At 35.8% G+C, this 21,158-nt stretch overlaps 1 protein-coding gene across 13 annotated transcripts in view; it reads left to right on the top strand.

The window, feature by feature from the left end:
- Nucleotides 1–21,158, top strand: part of REPS1 (RALBP1 associated Eps domain containing 1) — a 63,313-nt gene that overhangs the window by 36,090 nt on the left and 6,065 nt on the right. For 8 of the 13 annotated variants that reach the window (XR_011557434.1, XR_011557435.1, XM_070733617.1 and 5 more), the window contains exons 9-15: nucleotides 1,882–2,018; nucleotides 7,365–7,445; nucleotides 13,591–13,678; nucleotides 15,355–15,456; nucleotides 16,687–16,756; nucleotides 18,944–19,062; nucleotides 20,954–21,018. Coding sequence is in view for 10 of the 13 variants with exons in the window: in XM_070733617.1 (XP_070589718.1) it covers nucleotides 1,882–2,018; nucleotides 7,365–7,445; nucleotides 13,591–13,678; nucleotides 15,355–15,456; nucleotides 16,687–16,756; nucleotides 18,944–19,062; nucleotides 20,954–21,018 (662 nt within the window). In the remaining 3 variants the exon portion in view is untranslated. The remainder of the gene's footprint in view (nucleotides 1–1,881; nucleotides 2,019–7,364; nucleotides 7,446–13,590; nucleotides 13,679–15,354; nucleotides 15,457–16,686; nucleotides 16,757–18,943; nucleotides 19,063–20,953; nucleotides 21,019–21,158) is intronic. The other 5 variants (XR_011557436.1, XM_070733622.1, XM_070733621.1 and 2 more) reach the window with 1 other exon arrangement.

The following is a 21,158-nucleotide window of genomic DNA, read 5'->3' as shown; positions in this document are numbered from 1 at the left end:
AAGCATATAAGAACTTTCTAGCTTTTCTGGTTACTTCCCTCTTCTACCAGAGTGTCCGGCATTTTCAGGCTAGTGGACATATCTCTGATTTTGATGTAACCAATCATAAAGCATAATTTTTACAGGAAGGCAAACTGATAAGACTGAAAGAAAAATAGCCTGTTCAAGAATTTAAGTACAGAGCTGACAAAACAAAATTGCTACTTTATGGCAGGTAAATTGATCATGCTAGGAAATAGACAACAAGGGCAATGCCCACATATATCAAAACAAGTGAGGGGAAATAGCAGAAAAAATGTACAAATAATTATAATATCATATACAGTATGCAGAATAATTGAAACATTCTTTCTAGCCCAAATACACTTGCTACTAGTTTCTATTATCTATTTTCCTAGACCGGGGTGTTAAACATGTGGCGTCAGGGCATCATATGACATAGCGTGACTTATTTTCCCCTTCGCTAAAGTGGGGGTGGCTAGTGCATGAGACATCCAGTCCACGAGTTTGATACCCCTGTCCTACACTATATAGTATAATTCAAAATAAAACAATGGGCTACTTAACTATTATTACATTTTCTCAGAATTTCCATAGGGCCTAGAGTCATTAATGGGAATAGAATCTATGTGGTCAGTGATACTTTGGTTTGCAATGAAAAACTTTTTTAATGTAGTGGGGCAGACAGCTGAATTAATTACAACTGTCCACAAACACTGTGACTTTCCAAATATCCCATGGGGAATCCGTTCTACAGAATGTATAATTGACCTAGGTATACTACAACATGCTGGAGAAATAAAGTAAATATAGTACAGAAATAAAGTAAATACAGTGATACCTCGTCTTACAAACGCCTCGTCATACAAACTTCAAGATACAAACCCGGCGTTTAAGATTTGTTTGCCTCTTCTTACAAACTATTTTCACCTTACAAACCCACCGCCGCCACTGGGCTACCCCCCCTTCCGGACTTCCATTGCCAGCGAAGCACCCGTTTTTGCACTGCTGGGATTCCCCTGAGGCTCCCCTCCATGGGAAACCCCACCCCCAGACTTCCATGTTTTTGTGATGCTCCAGGGGAATCCCAGCAGGGGAATCCCAGCAGCCAAAAACGAGCGCTTCGCTGGCAACGGAAGTCCGGAGGTGGGGTTTCCCAGTGAAGGGAGCATCAGTGAAATCGTAACATCGCAAAAACACAGAGGTCCAGAGGTGGGTTTTGAGGACTTCAGTGTTTTTGCGATGCTGCGATTTCACTGATGCTCCCTTCGTTGGGAAACCCCACCTCCGGACTTCCATTGCCAGCGAAGCACTCGTTTTTGCGGTACTGGGATTCCCCTTCAGCATCGCAAAAACACAGAAGTCCGGAGGTGGGGTTTCCCATGGAGGGGAGCCTCAGGGAATCCCAGCAGTGCAAAAATGGGTGCTTCGGCTGGCAAAAGGGGTGAATTTTGGGCTTGCACGCATTAATTGTTTTTCCATTGATTCCTATGGGAAACATTGTTTCATCTTACAAACTTTTCACCTTAAGAACCTCGTCCCGGAACCAATTAAGTTTGTAAGACAAGGTATCACTGTATAGTGGGGCAGAGAGCAGGATTAATGACAACTGTCCACAAACACTGTGACTTTCCAAATATCCCATGGGGAATCCTTTCTACAGAATGTATAATTGAGCTAAGTGTACTACAACATGCTGGAGAAATAAAGTAAATATAGTACAGATCTCTGTATAATGGGAATCTCCGAAACTAGTTGACAAATGTTCATAAATAACATACATTACGAACATGCTTCCATATCTTGATTATGAAATTGCAACAAACTATTAGCACACAGTTTTAACAACGTTGCTACAATGTTATGTTTTGGCTTTTATAGTGGTTCCTGTTTCAGAAGCGGGGGATCAAACTGCTGAGGTAGGTTTTGCAAGTTCCCCAGCAGAGGCACCGCCAAGCAAATCGCCATCAATGCCATCACTTAATCAAACGTGGCCTGAACTGAATCAAAGCAGCGAGGTTAGCAAAATATACCTTATTTCCTTAGAAGTTCCTACTTTAAAGAATGAATGTATAGCACAATACGGATTGGATTGCATTCTAAAGTTGGGAGTTAAGTTTAGCGTTGGCTGTGGATAGCCTTCATTCTTGTCATGATAACTGGAGAATATATTGGGGTTGTACACAAAAGCTCACTTTTCTTTTTCTTTCCCTGGTCTGTAAAACAAAAGTTATTCTGTACGTCAGTAATTTGTGTCCCAAATCCTGCATAGGTCCTTTGCTAATTGCTTGAGGATGATTTCCACTGTCTATAAGGTAGAGAGGGCTACCTTTTGGAGTGATTCAGTTCATTTTTTGCTTTTAAGATCACAGTAAAAGATAAAGTCCCCCTTGAGATGACATGGACTCCTAGTGACTTGGCAAAAGCATGGATGTGATTTGCCATAATTTTTTTGTCCTCCTTCTTTATTTCCCTAATCTAAATCTCTAATCTACAATCTTAGAAACTTTCTGGTAGTTCCCCATCCAAATGCTAGTCATGGTCCAGTCCTTCTTAGCTTTCTGGGATTATTTAAATTGACTAGGTTCTACTCCCCTTCTGACTTAGACCAGAAAGCACATGCAAAGTCTTTTTGCCTCCATCCAGTACAATAAGGATTCTATTTAAATCAGTCTGGCCATTGACTGGGAATTGAAAAACAATTTTTTGGTTAATGTGAAGGCTCATTTTAAAAAAATATGGTTTTTATAGTAATTTTATTAAAAAGTACAATTGCAACAATAAAACTAATAGAAACTAAAATATAGAAGGTGCATAAAAATAGAAAAGAGAAAAAAATGTAAGGAAAAAGGAAAATAAAGAAACACCTTACCTCTTCATCATAAATGTAAACAGTCTGTTCTCTCAAAATACAAATGATCTCTTATTCCCATGTCTCATTTCTTTATCTATAAACAAATTTTTAGAATCTCATCATTCAGTCCTGATTAGTAAAAGTCTATAAAAGGTTACCAGAGATAATAATATATCTATTTTAACCGTAGTCAAATAAACCAACTTTGAACAAAATTAAATAAACAAACAAACTTTATATTCCTTCTTTTTACTTTTAACAATCCTGATCTTTAATCCCTTTAAATCATGTGCTAGAACTTGATTTCTTTTGTTTTTTTCTGTCACTTGTCCCAAAAGTTTTAATAAGCTTCTTTTGTTAGGAACATTGTCCAGATCACTTTCTTGGTTTGCTAATTGTATGTTCCTTTTAATTATTAAGACATCCACTGAATCTATTGTATCATCTTTTAACATATCATTGTTGCAGCCTATCTTTTTAAAATCCACTTTCACATCAGTCTCAATCTTGTCAGATAAAAGTTGTTTTTCTTCCATTTTAAGTACAGGCCAGACCTTGTTGAAATTAATTTATAGGTCCACTGTTATTAATTTATAGGTCCACTAAATTAATGTATAGGTCCACTCTAGCCTAACCCTAACTTTTAGTCAAGTGTGTCCAGTCTTAAAATATTTTGCTTCATTCTGTATTGGTAAATCAAGTGTTCTTCCCCTTTAGTTGTAATCTTAGTATCCAACCTTTAAAGTCCCATTTATTATGTTTTTTTAAAAAGAAGAATTAAGCATTTCCTCATGGCAAGGATTCTTATAATTAATTTCAAAATTATATTTCAAATCTAGACTATAACATTCCAAAATAAAAATTCTAATCACCTTTTTGCTGTTTTTTTAAAGTTCTTAAAAAGTTTATTTAAATCTTTAGGAAACTTATCTGTTGCTGTAAATTAATCTGTCAATCCAAAGTTTCCTAGTAGCTGAAGAGCAATTAAATAATTTTTAAAAGTGATTGGAAAAGAAGTATGCAAACTCAATGTCTTTCAAAGGTGCCAAACGAAGTTTGAGCAAGCTGGCTAGCCCCCATCCCTCAGAACTCCAAACCCATTGGACACTTCTATCTAGCAGTCTCTTCATGAGGAGCAACTTGATGGAGAACTTGTCCATACTTCTCCAGAGAAAAATTATGAAGATCTAGTCTCTTTAACCAGCCCTTCATTCAACTGCAGTCATTAGCCCCGGATTTTAGTGGAGCTTTCTTCATTTAATCCCTGGAAGTTGTATATCTCAAATGAAATTTCTGAATTTAATTAAATTCTGAATTTTCTGAAATTCTTCTAGACGCTGAAAGTATCTGAATGAAATGGAAGACAGACATTGTTTAGAACATTCAATAGTTTGAGCAATGCTTACATTGCAAAATACAGTGGTATCACTACCTGCAAACACCTCTACTTACGAACTTTTCTAGATAAGAACCGGGTGTTCAATATTTTTTTGCCTCTTTTCAAGAACCATTTTCCACTTACAATCCCGAGCCTCTGAAACTGTAACCGGAAAAGGCGGGGACAAGCCTCCATGGGGCCTCTCTAGGAATCTCCTGGGAGGAAACAGGGCCTCCACCCTCCCTGTAGTTTCCCCAATTGCACACATTATTTGCTTTTACATTGATTCCTATGGGAAAAATTTCTTCTTACAAACTTTTCTACTTAAGCTGATCTTGGAACTAATTTAGTTTGTAAGTAGAGGTACCACTGTATATTAGTGTGGTGCTAAATATTTGTCTTTTCAAGAATTATTTGCCACTAACAATTCTCATTAATGTTTGTATATATGCTTCCATAGTAGGCCATTTATATTATAATTCAAAATTACAAGGATCTCCTAGTCCAAGCAGTGGTCAATTTACAAGTTTCTGTAGTATCTCAAACTAAATAGTTTCAGTGCCAAATAGCAGTCACCACTATGAAAATCGATGCACTAATTTAAGAATAGAGAAAATTGATGCACTAATTTAAGTAGAGAACATTCTGAGGGTCTGGAAATTGAAAGCTGATAACTATTTTACCAATTACTTCACTAAAAAGTCATTATTTAAGTTTGCCCTCTGTATTCCACTCCTGAGCGTCCCTATGTATTATGGAGGCTGTGTGACGCCATCTCGGAACCAGGCACCATTTTGAAGTGGCTACAGTGAATTGTGTTGCCTCTGGGTTTCATTCTTTTTTGATTGAGGAAATGCACATTTGAATGCCTTGCCACATAATGCATAACCTTTAATAACAGAGAGTGGGAATTGCCAGTGTGTTTTGGAGCAAGCTAGATCAAAATTTCCAAAACATAATGGTATTGTTCCAGATTTGAAATATTTAGAATGACTTGTTTTGAGCTCATAATGTTCTGTTCTGATTCTAAAAATCAGCTCAGAAAACCATAAATATACTATTTGTCAGTTTATGCAGATCCCCTAAAAACTTCATTACTAGCTGAACAAATTGCTTCTTCCAGGCTCTTGATCTCAAAAAAAATTATCAGTTAAAGCTATGTCCTGCTTTTCTATGTATGTAAACATTCTAGATGACTTACAATAATTAAATAGAAATACAGAGAGAGATACAGAAAAGTAGTTGTAAAATGCAGTACAGTTAAAATAAAATTGAATATTAAAATCACTAGCGTTAGATTAACAGTAAAAAAACTAACTAGGAACCTTCTTTTTTTTATTATTCCCAGCTTTCAATGCATTAATTCACTCTTAATGGATTGGGTATATCAACATGAAAATGATCTTGTAGAATTGGAGTCCATTAATACATGTCAGAAATGAGTAGATAGCAAACTGAAACTTAAAGGAATGTGAAAAGACTAAGACAGCATTGCTCATAGTCAAATGTCATAAGGTCTTTGCATATTAAATTGATAACAGGAGTGGGGCAATAACAGCAAGCTGGCATCATCATAGAAGTATGAAACATAATGGAAATTATGGAGGATTACACCAGCTGCAGTTGAAACCTTTGAAGTATATCAAATATCATTTCAGCGTTTTCTGTTTGTCAGTAGAAAGTGTTTTGGTGCTCATTTTATCCTGGAAGAGTTGGGGGAAGTACTGAACTGCTTTTTACTTACCATAAATATCTTAGATTATACAAAAAATGCTATATATAAACAAACAAACAATATTGGATAATATCTGAATATATAATTCATGCAAGAATATTTTACAGTTCACACCTTGAATCGCTGATTCTGTGCAAACTGCAGGTTGCTTTTCAAACACGCTAGATTAAGTTTAGAAACTTGCTACTGAAGAAATCTGAAAGTTTTATCTGTTAGATTTGCTCATGGATCTTTGAATTCTGTCCATTATACCTAATACTATATAAATGTGCCACTACATGGCACATTAGATTTCTACATTATTGTCTCTGGATTTCTTTTCAATTTCTAAAATTCTTCAGAATTCCATATAAGGATATATTAGATTTTAGAGTTCTAACTAATGACAAACAACATGCACATATATTATCCACGCTAACTTTCCTTTGTACACTCTCCCAGCTAGATTTAATTTGTTTATCCAAAGGCAACTACTGTATATCTCCAACTAGGTTCAAACCTTATCATAAGCCAAGTTCTCTCAACCATGCAGCAAAAGCAGCTCCTGATTTGCTAGGAAAACCTATTCAGTCCATTTGTTTAAATGTATGATACATCTAATATTTAACTCACCATTCCACTAACAGAGATATTAACATTTCTTTCCAAAAAGTAACTTTGAGCATTGAATCTCACACCAAATCCTTCATTGCTTGGAAACCTGATTATTTCTGTTTTGCCTGTATCTTAGTTTATGCATGGGGGGAAAATGTCTTGGCAGTTATATATTTCAACAGGGCATGTCTTGGATCTTACTGTCATGATTGCTAAAGCAGTCTTTCCTTTTGCATTGAATACTTTGAATTTAATTATCAAACATAATTGAATGCTTTGGACTGTTCAATTATCAAACATCTTTAATTCATGTGTAAAATGTACTTCATTAGAAATGTTTTCAGGTATAGCAATGGCAATTTGCATGTAATTCTTTTATTTTTCCAATATAAAGATACATTTTATTTCTGATCTTAACATAAAGAAAATTTATTATTAATGTTTATTTAAATGAAACAAAACAGAAGATTCTAGAACAACAAGGAATCTTCCATATCGGTAGCAATAGCAGCACTGACTTAAAAGCTTCTGTTTTCTGTAGTTTGATTTTGTTACAAATTTCTCAATCAGTATGCTGACTTTCACTTTCAAATTGATTTGTTTAATCTGTAGAGTATTTCCCGTTGATTTAAAAGATTTTGCAAGACAGAATCGGAAAACTGTTGAAATGTATATTTTGGCTTTTGCCCCACCCCTACCCCAAAAGAAAAAAGAAAAACAACTGCCATTACAACCTCTGAACTATGCTAAATCTTCTCCAGGGGTGACTCTATTCTTATCTTGTCTCTCCTCTGTCTATTTAGCAGTGGGAGACATTTAGTGAACGCTCTTCCAGCTCACAAACTCTGACCCAATTTGATTCTAACATTGCACCAGCTGATCCTGTAAGTCAATCACTTAGCTTGCTTCTTTGAAATTAATTTTATTAACTCCAAATTTTCATTAATTGTTTTGGTTTTGCATGTTAAGTGGGGCAATGATGAACAATTTAATAATTTATTCTGCTTTAAAATTCATCAAAGGGGTCTTGTCTATCACTGCAGCTAAAATAACAAAGTGTTTTAGAAGCGCAAAAATTAAATTAGGTCTGTTCTTTTCTAATATCTGCCCAATATTTTGAGATTTTTTTTAATTTAACTGTTGTTTTAAAAGGATGGTAAAACATTTTAATTCAGTTTTCTTTACTGATAAATGTGTTGGAAATAAAATGAGTAAAAATGGTGACTTGTCAAAACTACTGTGAATCTGGACATCCAGGACCATCTCGTTTTTCTGGATCCAGTTCTCTTTCTGTTACACCCAAAACCTTCTTACATGAGTACACCCTTTATAGAAATGTTTCACAATTACTTAATTTAAACCTTTTCTCACATCCTTCACTGCTCTTGGAAATGCATGGATGCCATGGGTACTGTCAGGCATACATATGTCGTCATATGACCTTACACACAAGAAAGCTAGATCAAACATAACAATTTATCCCCAAAGAACCAATATTTTCCTTCATATTATTTCTCCGAATTAATTGTTTTTGTCAAATATATGGGGGAGAGGACCCTCAAAAAATGTTCTATTGATGACCAAAGTGTATGTTGCTGATGGTATGGGTCATCAATTCTGCAATAGAATTGATGACTTGGGTATATGCATATAAATATACTGCTCAAAAAAAAGGGAACACTTAAACAACACAATATAACTCCAAGTAAGTCAAACTTCTGTGAAAATAAAATGTCTACTTAGGAAGAAACACTGATTGACATCAATTTTACATGCTGTTTTGCACATTCAACTTTGTACAGAACGAAGTATTCAATGAGAATATTTCATTCATTCAGATCTAGGATGTGTTATTTGAGTGTTCCCTTTATTTTTTTTTTTGAGCAGTACATTTATACACCATTATGAACACAACTTGAATTGGACTGAGACAACAACCAGTGAGATGTTGCTTTATTAGTAGGATAATGGGTACCTCTAGGGGCTACAAATTGTGCAACCACGCTCAGCCATTTGCAATATTCTGATCATCCTCAAGGGCTACCAAACATTGCAGTAGTTTAGCCTTGAGGTTATTAGTTTATGAATCACCAGATCCAGAGTTGATAAAGGCCCACCTTGCAATTTGTGTGATACATTAATATAGTATGAATAGTGATCCAAGACCTACCCTAGATTGTCAACTTGTTTTAAGGAAGAGTGTAGCTCCATCAGAACTGCTACTTGTCAGTCTGATGTCAAACGTTCAAAACCAGTATTCCATTTAGTCTCAGTAAGGATAGATATGATTTAAATCAACTCGACTTAAATCATAATTTTTAAAGAGCAGCTATCATTTCTGTCCCGCAATAGTTCCTCCTCTGACCTGCTGTTGACTCACTGACAGCCCCAATATTGCAGAATATACAGCCTCACGCTACATTACTAAGCTCCATTTCATGCTGAATAAATTAAGTTATTAATGTATTTTAAATAGAAAACTGCCTTTAGATATATTTTTACTCCGAAAGCATTTTATTAAAATAAATTTGATAAAAATAAGGAAAAAAATCCAATTTAAATGTTAAAAATCATGGAAAAAATCATCTTTTTTCTAAATCCCCCCTGGTCTGAGTACAGTTTCAGCTTTTATTTCCCCTTAGAAACAGTTGAAGCACTTGTTAAGACTTAAATTCACTAAAGCCTTCTTTATTTGAATATTGGATGAATTTTTTTCCTATTCTTTCTTTATCACCACCTTTTTATTCTTTATTTTTATCATGTTTTACCCAATGTAACCCACTTTGAGATGATTTTGTAAGGGAGGTGAAAATATATTATTCAGTAGTCTATGGCTAGAAATGGCTAAATTGGAAAAGTCCATGTTGTCATTAAAAGAGATCAAGAGCCAGTTACTTGTCAGTGATTTCTTCAAAGCAGGATAAGCATGGGAAGAAAAAAAATTAAGATATCAGTAATAAAACGTTTTCATATAACCCCGATGTCTGCAACTTTCTTGATTATTGTATACTTAATGAAACTAGCTTGTTCTTGACTTCCCTATCCAGGACTTTGCATCTCATTAATATAAAAAATGCATGCAAAAATGAGGAAAGATTAAAAAAATTAATAACAATAATAAACTCTGCAAAGAAGGTGAGGAAGCAGTGGACCCCCAATAATTAGGTGCTGCAAAGAGATCATATAGATTGACTACAAATAGTAGCATGGCAAAGACAAGGAAATCTGGAGAATTCTTTGTTGTTGCAGTACCGTGGGACAACAAAATTGAAGAGAGAGAATGGAAGAAAATCACAAAAACATATAGAATAAAATATTCTGTTCTACAAACAGAAGTAGGACAACTGAGGCAAAAGAAAGCAGAGTAACAATAGAAATAGGTACTTTGGGTGCAATCCCAAAACACCTGGAGCATCGGTTGAATATATCAATATTGATAAAATTACCATCATTTAATTACAAAAGGCTCAGAACAGCTTACATTGCAACCATAGCTTTAATAACATCAAACAACAAGCTCTGCCTATCTCTTATGCTTGGGAAGAACCTGATAAGTGGATAAAATGCCAAATCCAATCTTAACATTTGGCTAACTGTTAACAACAACAGCAACAGTATTCCTTTGAACTAATTTTGCTTCCTTATTAAAGTTTGTCATCCACAGTTCATCCACAATTCAAGAATTAAAGCAGAGATTCTCAAAATATAGGCTGAAGGTCCCCGAGACCTTTTCAGGGGGCTCATAAAGTGAAATAAATTAACATTTTAAAATAACTTAATTTTAATTTCTAATACAGTAAATAATAATAGATATAAACCACATAAACCAAAGCTCTTTGTGTTCCTCAATTATTTTTAAGAAAGTAAAGGGGCCCTGAACCAAAAATAGAGACCAAGATATTTGAAAAACACTGCCTTACAATCTCTTTAACCCTTTATTTCATGGTATATCGCTGCTTAGTAACAAAGTTTGCCTAAAACATAGAAATATTTATTGTTCTATTAGTAGTCCTCCAACTTATATTGAATGTAGTTATGCTACTTCAGATCACAGGCAGCAATGTTTTGCTTTATTTATTTTGCTTGAACTTTTGTCCAACATTTTGCGGGACCATTTTCTACCGCATACCTCCCAGCAACAGATTAGGGCCCACAGGGTTGGCCTTCTCCAGGTCCCTAGGCAATTTTGGTTGACAGGGCTGTGGGGGAGGGCCTTGTCTGTGGCAGCACCAGCTCTCTGGAACCAATTACCTCCAGAGATTCAAACTGCCCCCACTCTACTGACTTTCTGGAAAACCTTAAACACACCTGACTTTGCCGGCAGGCTTGGGGCCATTGAGCAATTGTTACATCTTTCTATTCCATCCATAAAAAGTGTGAATGTTCGATTAAAGCGTTTTAATATGGTGTTTTAAAATTGCTTTTAATGATGATATTTTGTTGTACGCCACGCAAAGCCCTTTGGGAGTTGGGCAGCCTATACATTTTATAAATAAATAAATAAACAAACAAACAAAAACATGGTTTTCCTATAGTAGCCCTTCAAAATTAATAAGGAGCACAATAAAAATATAATATTTTTTTTCTCTTTGGACGTGGCGATGCATTTCTGCCTAGCTTGTTGATGCCTGTCTGCGTAAAATTATTAGACACTATATGATGGGCATGCTTCTCAACATGTTATCAGTTTATGGGAAGAATATCCACCAGTCTCAAAATGGGAGAACAGTGCGGTCAGGCGGTAGGAAAAGCTAGTAGAATGCTTGGCTGCATAGCTAGATGTATAACGAGCAGGAAGAGGGAGATTGTGATCCCGCTGTACAGAGAGCTGGTGAGACCACATTTGGAATACTGTGTTCAGTTCTGGAGACGTCACCTACAAAAAGATATTGATAAAATTGAACGGGTCCAAATGGTAGAAAATCTTAACCTTAAAACTTATCAGGAAAGACTTAATGAACTCAATCTGTCTGGAGGACAGAAGGGAAAGGGGGGACATGATCAAAACATTTAAATATGTTAAAGGGTTAAATAAGGTTCAGGAGGGAAGTGTTTTTAATAGGAAAGTGAACACAAGAACAAGGGGGCACGATCTGAGGTTAGTTGGGGAAAAGATCAGAAACAACGTGAGAAAATATTATTTTACTGAAAGAGTAGTAGATGCTTGGAACAAACTTCCAGCAGACATGGTTGGTAAATCCACAGTAACTAAATTTAAATATGTCTGGGATAAAGATATATCCACCCTAAGATAAAATACAGGAAATAGTATAATGGCAGACTGGATGGACCATGAGGTCTTCTTCTGCCGTCAGTCTTCTATGTTTCTAGAATACAGTGGTACCTCGAGATACGAGTTTAATTCGTTCCGGACCTGGGCTCTTAAGTCGAGCAGCTCTTATCTCGAACGACTTTTCCCCATAGGAATTAATGTAAATAATTTTAATTGGTTCCAGCCCTCAAAAAACTCACAAAGTTAGTCTAAATTATGCAGAAAGACATGTTTTTAATGAAGAAATGTACATGTACATATAAACGAATAATGAAGTTTCTTTCACTTAACTTGTAAACTTTCTTAAACTTTTAAATTTACATATGTTCAACTTCTCTGCCACCCAATCCTGTAGGACAGAGGTCCCCAACCCTTTTTGCACCAGGGACCGGCTTTAAGCGATCAAGAGAGGAATGGGTGAATGAATGGACGGAGGGTGGGAAGGAAGGAAGGAAAGAGGGAAGGGACAGGAACAGAGGAAGGAAGGAAGGAAACTTATGAAAGGGGAGAGTAAGAGAGGAATGAGTGAAGGGAGGGAGGGAGGGAAGAAGGTGGGAAGGAGAAAGAAAAGAAGAAATAGAGGAAGGGAAGGTAAAAGAGAGAAAGAAAAAGAGCAAGAAAGAAAGAAAGAAAGAAAGAAAGGGGGAAGGGACAGGAACAGAGGAAGGAAGCAAGGAAACTTATGAAAGGGGAGAGTAAGAGAGGAATGAGTGAAGGGAGGGAGGGAGGGAAGAAGGTGGGAAGGAGAAAGAAAAGAAGAAATAGAGGAAGGGAAGGTAAAAGAGAGAAAGAAAAAGAGCAAGAAAGAAAGCTGCAAGCCCCCCCCCCGAGCCCCCCAGGCCGGCTGCAACCTTTTAAAACACGCGCGCCGCTTCGCAGCTGTCTCCTGAAGCCGAACGCGGAAGTTAGCGTTTGGCTTCAGGAGACAGCTCCTTGGCGCTTGTATCTCGAATTTGGGCTTGTAAGTAGAACAAAAATATCTCTCCCCTCCCAGCTCTTATCTCGAGTTGCTCTTAAGTAGAGCAGCTCTTATGTCGGGGTTCCACTGTATTGCATAAAAACTGCTATGGAAAGTTTCACACTTGTTTACTAGTAACTACCAATGCACTTTGCTTTGCTATTGAGGAAAATAGACATGCTTTCACATTGAAATGTTGTGTGCCATGTGCAATATCAACAAAAGAGCTGATATGCATTATGTAAGATCCCAAATATGTACATGCTATATGTGCAAAATGTTAATGCTATTGAATTATAAAAGAGATTTAGAGATATAGTGCCTATATTGTGGGTTCTTGTACAGAGTATTTATAACATTAAGCCACAAAAGTCCAGCTATACTTCTTTCTGTAGCAGAATTAGTCCATTTTCTAATAATCCTGTAAATGAAATTAAACAACATTTAAGCATTGCTTTGTGGATTTGCCGCCTTTTTGATAGTAGCCTTGTGTAGATGACATAATCAGAACAAATGTTTAAGTATATATTGCTGCTTAAGAGAATACAAAAAAAATGACTATAAATCTAGGGGAAAGGTAACAAAGGAACACAGGTAGGCAGCAACAAAAAAAAGTGAAATGTGTATGGATAAGGATATGAGTAATAAGACTGAGAACAGTTAATCTTGTTTCTCATTTTTAAAGTGTCAACATAGTTTCATGTTTCAAATTTTAACATAAAATAATATAGAGCAATACTGTATTCTACTCAGAATAATTGGTTTAAATAGTTTCTGTTCAAATCCATTTCTGTTTTAGGATACTGCTATTGTTCACCCTGTTCCTATTCGAATGACACCAAGCAAAATTCATATGCAAGAAATGGAACTGAAAAGAACTGGAAATGGTAAGAGATGCTTGTCGCTTATAGAAGTATCTTTTTAATAGCCAAGAATCACTTCCACAATAATTAGTTATTTGTTAAAAACCACAAAATTAAAGGCTTCAAGGGAAGAGTCTAATCATTTTGTTACTCATTGTATACTGTATTTCAAAATACATTTTTTAAATCTTGGTGCACTTAAGAGTATTTTTTGGACAATTTTGACTCAACCAGTAATATTTTATTTAAGTACCACATATTGCATTGGAGTAATGTAATGGGATTCAAAAACGCAGGGAACTGTTTCACTTTAAAAATTAACTGAACAAAGAGTCTTGAAAAACTCTTTCAAGGATAAATTCAGCCAGATTCAGTCGATTTTAACTCAGGTGTTTCTTACTAGTTTTCCTCTTAATATAGAATAAAATATTGCATTGTATTATAAAGAAATGTTGCACAGAAATGCTTAAAATGTTCATAAATTCCTAAGATCTCTTTCTCTCTCTCTCAGACACACACACACAAACACACACACACAAACAAACAAACACAAACACACATACCTACACCTTTCCAGTTACTATTCCTTCTTGTTTTCATATTTACTTATTGTTTTATTTTTAGTTAGTTTTAATTCTAACTCTATTGCTGTTTATTCTTCAAAAATGGATGGATATCTAGGTTTTGTTACCTGCTAGGAAAGACACAGGCATTTTATCTTTCATTCACCCTGTTTGGGCAGCAGCCATTTGGGGAAGGGGGAGGGTTTGAGTATCCCCTTGGCAAAATTAATTGCCTACCCATGTGCACAGGTATAAACTGACAAAATGTTCTTTATTCACTGTGAAAAGTTTTGAAACCAGTGAAATCACCAATATATAAAAAAAGTGTCAGGCAGATTGTTAGTTGATGTGACTGTGTGTGTGTGAGAGAGAGAGAGAGAGAAAAGAGATAGAGACAGATTGTACCACTATATCTATCACAAGATGATGATTAAGGCTTGTGACAGACTATACAGTGCATCTTTCACTAATGGCAACGTACCTCGTAATTGGTTTTCTTCAGTTAATTCTTCTGTCAAGAATCCAGCTCAGCTCTAATGTAGTATAGATCTTAAATACTGGAAGGGGGTCAAAACAAATTCAGTTTGATAATTATGTGAAGTTGAGTTCACTCTCCAATATACTTTTGTAAGATAATTTTATGTTTGGAAATACAGTTTTTCTGTAATGACAATTAGAAAAACAATACAGCTCAAATAGTAAACCAAATTACCGAGCAAATGCAAAAACAATCATTGGGAGAATATTTACTAGGAATAATCAATGTTATATAAAAGCATGTACAATTTCTCCAAATCTCTTAATGAGGCAAAATTATAAAATAAAGGACAATGAAGAAACAATCTGCAAAAATTAAATGAGAGATTTTAAGGCGTGATTTCTTCATTAGGTTGCTTTTGAATAAAAATTCAGGTTCAACATTACAGCATTCAGAGTTCTAAATTTTCCATGCTGGGTCTGGACTTCATGTAGCAAACATACATTTGTGTAACATACATTTGTTTTCTCGTTTCAAATCAAGCAGGCAAAAGCGCACCATAATTGTTTAGTGGCTTGCATCAAACTTCACAATCTTAGTCTCAAATAGTCAAAGTAATAATCTAAACTTGCACTGAATGTTTTTAAATTTCTTTCCAGATCACGCAAATCCTACAAGTCCCTTGCTAGTGAAGTCACCAGATCTTGCAGAAGAAAGTAAAATAAGTTCATCAGTAAAATTCACAGGAGGAAATACAGCTGGCAAGTATCAGTATTTATTTTTCAATAATGTGTTCCGGTCATCTAAAAAAAAAATTAAAATAAGTATAACTTAGTTCTCTTCTGACTCAGCAACAGTGTGTTTGGAAAGGTTTTCTAAGATTCTTCAGCTGTTTTATTTATTTATTTTGTGTATTAATTTGATTCTTATGCTGCCCTTCTCCTGGGACTTTTATAAGTGACTTGAGATGGTTTGTAGTTTTTATGTACAGGTAGTCCTAGACTTACAACCACAACTGAGCTCAAAATATTTGTTGTTAAATGAGTTTTGCCCCACCTTTCCTGCCTCAGTTGTTAAGTAAAGTTAGTAAGCTGGTTGTTAAGATATCTGGCTTCCCCATTGACTTTGTTGGAAGGTTGCGGAAGGTGATCACATGACTGTGGGACACTGCAACCGTCGTAATTGTGAACCAGTTGCCAAGCTTCTGGATTTTGATCACAAGTTTATGTGGGCACTGCAAAAGTTGTAACTATGAAAAATGATCATGTCACTTTTTTCCAGTAACATTGTAACTTTGAAGAGTCACTAAATGAACACTCAAGGAGTACTTGTAGTCAAATTCTTTTCCCCTAATATAAAGATACAATTTAGTTCACTAAATATCCAATCCCATCTATGGCAGGTGAAGATATTTCAAATTTTATTATTCACACAATTCTTTCTAATAGAGATTTATACAACACAATCTTCCATGGATTTCTTAAAGCTAGCGTTTTTATGTGACATTCTTCTCATTTAAAATTATTTACTCATATACTGTAATTTATTTTATGCCATAGGTATCCGTTGTGGGCCATCTCTCTATATAAGATATAATAACCCTATAAGAGCATACTTTTAATGGTAATCTCAGGGCTGGTCACTAGAAATGAGTCAGGTCATTATATTTTATCAGTTTATTTATTTACTTGTTTAGTTATTTATTTGATTTTTATGCCGCCCTTCTCCTTAGACTCAGGGTAGCTTACAACATGTTAGCAATAGCACTTTTTAACAGAGCCAGCATCTGGGTCCTCAGTTGCGCTCAATTGATTATTTTTACATATTTAAAAGTTAAATTGTACACTGTTTTATTGTCGCTGTTAGCCGCCCCGAGTCTCTGGAGAGGGGCGGCATACAAATCCAATAAATAAATAAATAAATGTATTCTGAAAATTATAATGCAATATAATTCATCAAGGGTAAGATTTTATTTTAATTTATTCCATCAGATGGTTACAGCAGCTCAGATTCCTTTACTTCAGATGCAGAACCCATTGGAACTACTGTAACTAGACAACGGTAATTGGCTGTTTAAAGTATTAAAACAGAACGCTATTTGGTTGACCTGGTCACTCTGTAGCTTTTTTGCAGAACATACTTTAATCTGGTAAAACTTCCTGGGATTCTATGATTGTGATTCAAGAGTTTACAATATCCCCCTGGTATTACTGCCCTACATTTAATAGCATTATGTTGACTTTTCTGCAATATCAACAGAAAAATAAAATGAATGTTTGTGTGCTACTTTTCAGAGTTATCAGTTAAGAGGATTTACAATATTTATGCTTTTAGAAGTTAAAACCCTCACAGACTGCTTAAATAATTAGATGACTGAGTTCTAGGGAAAATGAAATGGAATAATTGAGGTACATACCGTATTTTTCAGAGTATAAGACACACCAGAGTATAAGATGTGCCTTAGTTTTGGGGGAGGGAAATAGGGAGAAAAATAATCTGGCTATCATAATCTGGCTACTCTTTAGTCTGGTCAGCTTCAGCGTATTAATTTGCTGGTGTTGAGTCCACGTGCTTGCTTTGTATTCCCTGGTTTGAGATTAAAAAACAGTTTCTAAAACATTTCACTTTTCTCTCTCTTTTCAGAGAGAAACAATGAGAAAATCAGGCAAAGGAAGGATTGCTTGCTAGCAAAGCACAGAAGATTGCTTCACTGTTAGGTTAGGGCTAAAAAAAGACTCAGCTGATTGTCGGAGGGAGCAGCAATGAAGGAAGCAGGAAAAAGAAGATTGCTTAGCTAGCAAAGCATGAAAGATCGCAGTAACACCTCTTTAGGGGCTGAAAAAAAGTTTAGTAAAAGCTACATTCGGAGTATAAGACCCAAATTTTCAGCCTCTTTTAGAGGGAGGACAGGTAGTTGCAAAAAATATGGTAGTTATGCTTTGCAGAAGGTGTCATTTTGTCACCAGAAATCTCACTGTCCTCAGCTAAAGTGTCACCCTTTCTACTAATATTTTTTTAAAAAAATAAATTGTTCCAAAAATAATACCACATACCGTACTATAAGTGCTCCTGCTAGTTGTACTCATCTAATTTTATTTCCTTATTCAGTTCAATTTCAATTCAATTTATTAGATTCGTATGCCGCCCCTCTCCGAAGACTCGGGGCGGCTCACAACAATAATAAAAACAATATTATAGTAGAACAAATCTAATGTTAAAAAAAGCATATAAAACCCTATCATATTTTTTTTAAAAGCCAAACAACACATAAAATGAAATATAAATATTAACAACATTTTTATGAAATGAAACATGAGAAGTACAATATGCAGGTGCAAAACAAAAGCAAAGATACACAATTCTTATAGTGATTAACATAGGTGCAATTCTTATAGTGATTAACATAGGTGCAAATAATAAGAGGGAGCCCCCTGGAGGTGCTGTTTCAGCAAAGCACTCCTCACCCTTCTGTTACCTGATAGAATAACTGCTTTCCAATAAATAGCTTGGCCTCCATCTATTATTTTCAAGTTCCCAACTTCCCTGGCTGCACAATCCCAGATTTCTCCATGATTGTTGAGGAAGGGTACCGGATAAGAGCTAGTTTCAGCAGGTCAGAAAGACAGGCCCTGTTGCTCCACAGTGGTTCCTAGCCCCCGGTCTGTTGTTGGTACTGGGCCACAGCCCATTGGGAACTGGGTCAGGCAAGCAGCAGGGGAGGGCATGACACTGCGTTTGCACAAGTGGCACATGTGTGCACATGAAACCATTCCCTCTCCCTCCCCTCTGCCCCACTGCCAGTCCACACAGCCGGATAGGTTGGGGACCGTTGCTTTAAAGTGTTTAATTCAGCCCTTCCTCAACTGGTATTTTCAAAGTCCTTCCAGATACTATGGGTTGCCTGTTGGATGAAGTGAAGGTCTAGAACAGTGTTTCCCAACCATGGCAACTTGAAGATATTTGGACTTCAACTCCCAGAATTCCCGAGCCAGCGAATGCTGGCTGGGGACTTCTGGGAGTTGAAGACCAGATATCTTTCAAGTTGCCAAAGTTGGGAAACATTGATCTAGAACCAGGGGTATCAAACTCGCGGTGTCACATGTGACATATCGCGACTCCCCCCCCCCCCCTTTGCATTGTATAAGATCAGTATTATTTTTTTGTAAGATAATATGTTACTTTTCTGATCTTTTAGTCTTTGGAAGTTGCAGTTTGCAATAGAATTTCTGTAGTTCCATTGTTTTTCAGGTCACATTCAGGGACTTCTCCAGATAACCCTGCACCTCCTCCACCACCTCCAAGGCCTCATCCCTCTCATTCACGATCATCATCTTTAGATATGAACAGGACCTTCCCAGTTACTCCAGGTGAGTGTGGTTGAAATCGGGGAGGGGGGATTGTTGTTATTTTGAATTAACACGGTTTTTTTTTAGAAATGTTGCTTGTGAAATAATTTAGATTTTTTTTTCAAGTAATATTAAAGAAGTCTTATGAAACTAGTGAAATATATTTAATACTATTACAATTAAGATAACATTAATTACCTTTCTAATAATGAGGGGGAAAATAACTTTTGAAGTACAAAATTAATGACAGTTTTTTAAAACATTACATATTCAATCACATATAATTCTAAGATGGATAGTAATACATTCTATTCCTCAAGACCTGCAATTAAAATGCTATTTATTATGTTTCCGCAGAGGGAAATTCCTCAGCTCTTAATATTCCCTAGGCCAGTCTTGGTAGCATGTTTTTTGACAAAGGAGTTTAATGTTATATCATTACTATAATTAAATTCTGTAGTCTTCAATTTTAAATCACAGGAATCAAGATATATATAAAAGCTAAATACCACTCACTCATCACAGTTTCTCCAGAACTGTAAAGCCTCTTGCTCGCTAAGAAAGGATTTTTCAAAATGACCATCAGATCATTAGTAATTTTTATACAATATTATATAAATTAACAGGCTCTGATGCTAAGGAGTTAGTCGTTCTACTCTTCCTCTCCAACTGAAAAGAATTCTGTTCCACCTACCAGTTGCCATATATTTTCACGCTCTGATGCTACCCCTCCACTATACTGGGCATAGATGTGGCCAGCGCGCGACTCATCCAGCCTGCGCGCTTGGGAATGTAGGCATTCTACTCCCCCTTCCCACCAGAAAACAACTCTTTTCCAATTGCCAGTTGCCTTATATTGCCATACTCTGATGCTAAGTTACACATGTAAGGCTATATAAATTTTCAAGCTTTCAGTGTCAATGTATCAAGCCCAATTGTAGCTACCCATTAATTTTCAAGCTTTAACTGTCAATTTAATAAGCTCAATCACATAGTTTCGTAGCAAAGCATGGGTATCCAGCTACTGGTGTCCATATAAAGCTCAAAGGAAAACATCTCTGATACAGTTTAGCGAACCAGGTTTCCCATTTGTTAATGACTATCAGTATATTTTAATTTGGAGAGTATGATATGATATATTTTACCATGAGATGTGGTGTTACCATATGATATGTGGGCTGCGAGCCGGTCTGGCTTCAGAAGCATTGAACCAATTTATGGAAATCATAAATTGGTCTTGATAGTAGCATGTGGTTGTCTCTGAAGGCTGTCTGATGGGAGACTAATAGACTTCTTTATGTTGCTTGGCCATTGAGAGAATAGAGTGATAACCAAAACACAAAACATTGATTTGGGGGGAAAGTTTTTTTTTAAATAAAATAAATGTGAAACAAGGTGCTGGCAAATGCCAGTTATCACTGGGCACATTAAAATGTATGGGCATCCACAGATAATAGTATCTATTAAGTTATGAATCACTTAGGTAATTTCTTGAATGGCATTGATAGTATCAATTGTAATTGCAACCTTGACTTTGTATGCATTTCAGAGTAGTATAGACATTCTAAAATTTAGTAGAGATGGTTTAAAGAATTCCTACCTCTTACATAGAAAAATAGAAGACTGACGGCAGAAAAAGACCTCATGGTCCATCTAGCCTTTATAAAGTCAATAAATAAATAAATCTATACTTTATAAAGTTAATAAATAGAAGACTTTGTTTTTTGCACAAGTTTTAATACCTATTAAACCTTGTACAACCTTAATATGTATGGTGGGTTGAAATAAAGCAACAGATACTACTGAGGTATGTTTCTAGCTCACAGGATGCTGTATTATATCCAAACAACTAAACGTTTTCCAGAAATTAATGTGATTAGTATATTATTAAGCCAATCTTACTGTTTTTTAGGTCAGCAGCAGACTGGAGCAATTGCTTGTCCCCCTGCAGTGCCTCCAAGACCTCAGCCCACACAGGTATATTTGAATTTCTGTTTTAACTTAGCAACATTTCCTTGTGACATTTTTTCGGGAATTGCATTTTCCTCTAGGCCAGTGGTTCTCAACCTTTCTAATGCCGCGACCCCTTAATACAGTTCCTCATGTTGTGGTGACTC

The sequence above is a fragment of the Erythrolamprus reginae genome, chromosome 1, assembly GCF_031021105.1.
Source record: "Erythrolamprus reginae isolate rEryReg1 chromosome 1, rEryReg1.hap1, whole genome shotgun sequence".
Lineage (NCBI taxonomy): Eukaryota > Metazoa > Chordata > Lepidosauria > Squamata > Dipsadidae > Erythrolamprus > Erythrolamprus reginae.
Note: the sequence above shows the minus strand (reverse complement) of the source record. Positions and strands in the feature narration are given on the sequence as shown.